The sequence below is a fragment of the Mirounga angustirostris genome, unplaced genomic scaffold (genome assembly GCF_029215605.1).
Source record: "Mirounga angustirostris isolate CCGP_5_RB_7025 unplaced genomic scaffold, mMirAng1.0.hap1 SCAF_2, whole genome shotgun sequence".
Classification (NCBI taxonomy): Eukaryota; Metazoa; Chordata; class Mammalia; order Carnivora; family Phocidae; genus Mirounga; species Mirounga angustirostris.
In genome coordinates, this window is record NW_026991710.1 from 188,447,439 (window position 1) to 188,453,578 (window position 6,140).

Below are 6,140 nucleotides of genomic sequence, written 5' to 3' on the forward strand. Positions count from 1 at the left end.
CCATTGTATATATATACCACATCTTCTTTATCCATTTATCTGTTGATGGACGTCTTGGCTCTTTCCATTGTTTGGCTATTGTGGACATTGCTGCTATAAACATTGGGGTGCAGGTGCCCCTTCGGATCCCTACATTTGTATCTTTGGGGTAAATACCCAGTAGTGCAATTGCTGGATCGTATGGTAGCTCTATTTTCAACTTTTTGAGGAACCTCCATACTGTTTTCTAGAGTGGTTGCACCAGCTTGCATTCCCACCAACAGTGTAGGAGGGTTCCCCTTTCTCCGCATCCCCGCCAACATCTGTCATTTCCTGACTTGTTAACTTTAGCCATTCTGACAGGTGGGAGGTGGTATTGCATTGTGGTACAAAACTGAGCAGTTTTTGAGATAATAGTATAAAATCATGAGGCTGATTATCATAAACCGTGAGTGATTTTTGCTACACCATGAACTTCTTTAGGGAGGACACCATGAATATGTCATTTAACAAAATTCCCAGACCGGCTTAAGCAGAAACAGGAAGTTACTATTTTGCACAGCTGAGATGCCCAGTAGGGTATGGCTTCCAGTTGGCCTGGCTGACGGAAGGAATGGTGTGGCACGCTTCTCCTCTCCCCAGTTCTCCCCCTAGATTGGCCCCTTTTTCAGGTGTGTATAGTGGCAACTCCCGACCCTAATTCCCAAAAGCTCTGGTTTCCTCACCCCAAGCTTGTAAGATGCTGCAAGCCTCCCATCTTTGGGGCCCAGATTCAATAAAGAGTGTAAGCCTCTCTTTCCGGAAACCTTAGCCAACTGTCTTCCTGTCCCCTTGGATCATCTAGGGTTAAATCCCCAACCCGGAATCAATCATGGGGCACATGGGACAGGGGAATGGAAAATGGCGACTGGCTTGAGCCTATGTGAACTCACTCTTGCTGTGAGAGGTGGGACCAGCCTCATGCAAAACTCATAAACAGACTACAGCAGAAGTGGTTTTCCAAAGGATATTGAAGTCGTGTTTCCAGAATCAGAGAACACAAGACAGGAAAACAAAGACTTGCATTCATTTACTCAACAGAAAATTCTGAGTTGCACATACGTGTGCTGTTTGGACAATGTGCTGTGCTTTGGGGATTCAGAGATAGGCTATTCCAACCACTGAGGAACCCATAATAATAGGGTGGAGGCAGAAAGAGAAGTATAGAGATACAAGAGTGTTGTAAGCTCTGAAAAGAGGCATGCAGGGGGCTTTCTGGGAACACAGTGAAGTCACCCCATCTAGGGCGGCCGTGAGAAGGAAGAGAAAGAGAAAGATGGAGGTGGGAAGGTGCTAGAGATGAGAAAAAGCTCTCATAAAGAGGTGGTGCATGAGCTGAGCGTTGTCTGCCTGGAGTTTTTAGCCCGGCATGTGTGGAGCTAAGGCATTCTAAGTGGAGAGATCGTCCTCAAATGCACGGAAATCTGAGGAATGCATGGCCCATCTGGGGGAATGTAAGTAGGTCAACGTGACTGTAGAGTGTGGTGAAGGGGGAGGGGGTTTGAAACCTGAATGAGTGAGCAGAAGCCTAGCCATGGAAGGCCTTACATACCCAGGGAAGAAGACTGGATTTTATTCTGATGGCAGAGCGAAGCCACTGAAGGCGTTCTAGCCGATTTATGTTTTAGAAAAATTACTCTGAAGAATAGATTGGGGCTATGCCTTTGGAAAGTGGGGGGTGGGGAAGAAAGGAACCAAAAGATGGGAAACTAGGTAGAATCTGTTGCAGTCAGACATGATGAGCACCTGAAATAAGTGAGTAGCAAGAGAGATGGTGAGGAAGGGACAAATGCAAGAAATAATGAAGGAGAAGGAACAACGGGACAGTTCAGGATATCTATTGCTGTGTATCAAACCATCCCAAAATATTGTAGCTGAAATCAACAAATTGATTTATTTGTTCTGTTTTGGTAGTTTGAGCAGTGCCTGGAGGGCACAGATCATCTCTGTTCTACTTGGCCTCGGCTACAGTTCCTTGCCTGAGGGCCGGAAAACCCACTTCATTTCTGAAGGTGGTCAGGAGTGCAGTGGTGAGAGGCACCAGCCCCAGCATCACTAACAGACTCAGTGGTGGCACCTTCCGCAGGCCAGGGCTGACAGTAGGAGATGCAGTTACAGAACTGCTCTCTCTGGGTGCAGTAAGGGTAATGGAATCTCCACAGCAGCAGAGGCAGAACTTAATTGTCAGGACCTCGATGGCATGATTGTGTAAGGGCAGTAAGTGTGTAATGACAGCTGAAGTGGAGGGTTCCCCAGAGGGTAGTCTCTAATGGGGTCTGTGGCAGAGTCTGTGGGGGAGTCTATAGTGGTTAATAGAACGTGGTGTTTCCAGGGGCAAGATAAATGGGTCTTGCTTAATATACTCAAAGTCTTGGTAAAGTTTTAAGCTTTAAGAAGAGATCAAGATCAGATGATCTGGAGACCAGAGTCAACCATTTTCCATGGAAAGTTACAACCTCTTGCCCAATTTCAAGATCTAAGCTGGTTCTCAACCCAGAGCTCACTGTCTGAAGTAGAGGCCAGGTCCCTGGCAGGAAAGCCCCTGTATATACAGAATATCCTGCATGGGCTATATGGTACTGATTCCCCTGTGCTTTCCAAAGGAAACTATGGCCATCTATGTGGGCACCATACACTAGAAAGAGGGGGATATCCGGGTCTTTCCAGAGCTCTTGAGAACAGCATTGATGTCGACACTGATAGCCAGGGAGCCAAATGTCACTGTGGTCTCTCTGTTAGAGTCGAGAAATGTAGGTGTCAGAAAATAAAGTCCTTGATAAAGTCTGTCTCACATTGAGTCCATGTGTCCTGCCCACCTGCTCACCTCCACCTCCCACCGTGCAATGGTTATTTCCTTGGTTCCAGGGTCCATAACTGGGTTGATCACACTTGGAAGCTGGCAGAATCTTCATGCCAGTTCCTTGACTGTGGAATAAGAGCTATCATAGAAGGAAAGACCAAGTGGAAGCTCACTACCCCTTCTGACCACAATAGTAAATATATCATTTCAGAGGGATAGCAGAGATTAGTGCCACTCTCAAGGACTCACATACTTCAAAGTCTGACCAAACAATTCAAAATGGCGTCCTCATTAGAACCCCATTTAACTCACCAGTTGACCCCTGCGAAACCTGGATGGATCATGGCAGATGACGGTGGACTATCATGAACTTAACATGTAATGCCCCAATTTTGTTTTATTTTATTTATTTTTTTAAAGATTTTATTTATTTATTTGACAGAGAGAGATAGCGAGAGCAGGAACACAAGCAGGGGGAGTGGGAGAGGGAGAAGCAGGTTTCCCACTGAGCAGGGAGCCCAATGTGGGGCTTGGTCCCAGGACCCTGGGATCATGACCTGAGCCAAAGGCAGACGCTTAACCAACTGAGCCACCCAGGCACCCCTGTGATACCCCAATTTTAGCTGCTGTTCTGGATATGGTATCTTTATGAGAGCAGATTCACTCTGACTGGGAATATGGTGTGCAGCTCCTGATCTGGAACGTATATTCTTTCGCTACGTCTCAGGAAGGAGGGCCAGTTCTCATGCCATGGGAACTAGAGTATGCTTTCACACTTCCTTGCCCCAGAACTATGCTATGCTCCCGCTCTAGTTTATTCTGATTAGAGTTCAGGTTTTCAGGAATGGCAGCGAGTATTTGAAGGTTTGTCAACTAGTTCCGCATATTAAGATAGAATCAAGACCCCAAAATTATGCCAAGCTTTTTAGCTGGTCTATGTTCTCTATTCGGTGGGATGCAAACTCAAGAGTTTGTCACAGCTGAAGCCCTAAGACTGAGATTTTCTACTTGGGAGGTGGTAGTCAATACATGTCTATGAGGGAGGGAAAGCCCTCCCCCGGAAATCACCTCTCTTTCCGGAGCCTGCTCCCGGAAGTACTGCTGTTTGCTGCAGGCATGATGACTTCAAGGTTACTTCGCGGTGTTGGAGCGCTGGCCACGCAGGCTCTTAGGGTGTGCTCCATGGCATCTGGAGGTAGTGTTCCTACTGATGATGACCAGGCGACTGGGCTGGAGAGGGAGGTCGTGATGGCTGCACGGAAAGGACTGGACCCATACAATGTGCTAGCCCCAAAGGCAGCTGCAGGCACCAAGGAAGACCCTAATTTAGTCCCATCCACCACCAACAAGCGAATGGTGGGCTGCATCTGTGAAGAGGACGATAGTACTGTCATCTGGTTCTGGCTGCACAAAGGAGAGACCCAAGGACGCCCCAGCTGTGGAACCCATTACAAGCCGGTGCCCCACCAGTTGGCCCCAGTTGCACTAACTTACTGAAAATGTGCTGTGAAGTTTCTTCTTTCCAATAAAGACTACCCATTGCATTGGCTCCTTCTCCCATAAAATGTATGAAATTGCTGGTAACGAGTCACTGGAAATTATAAAATGGTTCAAGGTATTAACAAAGTTACGGAAATTGTCTAAAGACTTTGAAATCTTGTGTGCTCTTCTTTCCTTAAATTACCAGCATACCCCAGGGTGGAAAGGTGGTGTACACTCCCTGTCATTTTATTCACACAATGTACGCTTTGTGCTGGCAAATTTGAGGATATTTACATATTTCACTATTCAACACTTAACTAAGGTCAAAATGCATCTGTTTGCCCAGCAACTGTTCCCCATGAATAAGATAAGCAGGGGACAAAAACTGGCTAAATTGTCATTTAATTGGTTAAATCATTAATTAAACAAGAAAAGACCAGTTTATGTCATGTGGATTTTCAGAGATAGATAGAATCAAAAGCCACAAGGAACGTGTTTCCCGTGGTTGGACCGTGCATCTACCAGGGGCAGATTCGTGCTCTGTTCCTCAGAGCTCTTGTGTAGCAGGAAAGAGAGAAATGTCTGCCAGCAGACAGACCTGGCAGCAATAACTCTCTCCCTTTGTCTGCCATCGATCTGGTATGATGTCCACCAGTGGCCTCTGAGGGAGGCATTTTGCCAAGAATTGTTCCCCTTCTTAATGGTTGTGTCCCTGACACCTGGGACTGTCACTGCCTCTTCTTTGCCTTTAGGCATAAAACTAACCAGCTTCATACTTAGAAAGCAATACTTTGCTTTTCTTCCAGAAAACCGTGTATGGATGCTCGAAAGGTCACTGACTTCTTTGAAAATGACACAAAAGATTTGATGGCTTCGTGTCATCGTGTGACAAAATTTCAACGCAGATAGCACACTAGGGACAAAGAGTGAATGGATTACTAGTGGAACGAAAAGTCAATGTTCAGATCTCATGATCCTAAGTTTTATGCACACTTTCCTTTTCTCAGAGCTTGTGTGAAATCATGACCTTCACAGATTCACCTGTCCCACCATGCACAAATTCACATTCTATGTTCGCCCTGGAATCTTGTGCACTCCCTATGTGGACAATGTTGTTCTGAGTTGTCGTTTGTATGTTATTATTTCATTATGGTTTTTATACTTCAATAAACCATTCTGAGTCACTAATCCACTTTTGTGAAATGGAGCTAAAATGCAACATGTGGGTAAACATAAAAAGGCGTGTTTAATTAAGCAAGTGGTACTATGTCAATGATTAGGAAGGACATAAGCCAGAGGGTAGTAGATCCTATTTACTGGATGGGGCTCCCTCCGAAATGATCCACACAGTTTGCAGCTTATGTGCAACCTCTAAACCCATAATATTTTTAGTACTTTATTAGCATTTCTACAAAAACCCTAGTTTATCTTACATTTAAAATTTATGACATGTTTATGAACAAAATTGGTTTATAGCTCTTCCTCTGCAGACGCCCGCAGGCGGCTTGATGGACTGCTAGGGATGGCCTGTGGTCTGTAAGCCACACGGCTCAGTGGTTTCTGCCTTTTCCATCCCAGAGATGATATCAGTATCTGCCTACATTTTTAAAAGATTTTTTTCATAGTTGCATTTTTTACATTTAATTCTTAATTCTTGGACTTTATTTTGGCATATGAATAGATATGAGGCTGCCCCTGACCCCCCAAAATGTTACCTTATTATTTTAGTGTTATTGGTTAAATAATTTTAATTTTCTCCACTTATTTCAAATGCCACACTTATCATATAGACTTTCTTAAATATCTTAGGCACAATTTCACGGGCTCCATTCATAACAGC

General features: G+C 45.0%; 1 protein-coding gene across 1 annotated transcript; it reads left to right on the top strand.

Annotated features, from left to right (window-relative positions):
• The first annotated feature begins 3,937 nt into the window (after positions 1 to 3,937).
• On the top strand, positions 3,938 to 4,345 carry LOC123847735 (cytochrome c oxidase subunit 5B, mitochondrial-like). The gene has a single exon (XM_045879518.3). The coding sequence runs from the start codon at positions 3,938 to 3,940 to the stop codon at positions 4,313 to 4,315; it is 378 nt and encodes a 125-aa protein (XP_045735474.1). The 3' UTR covers positions 4,316 to 4,345.
• The last annotated feature ends 1,795 nt before the right edge of the window (positions 4,346 to 6,140 follow it).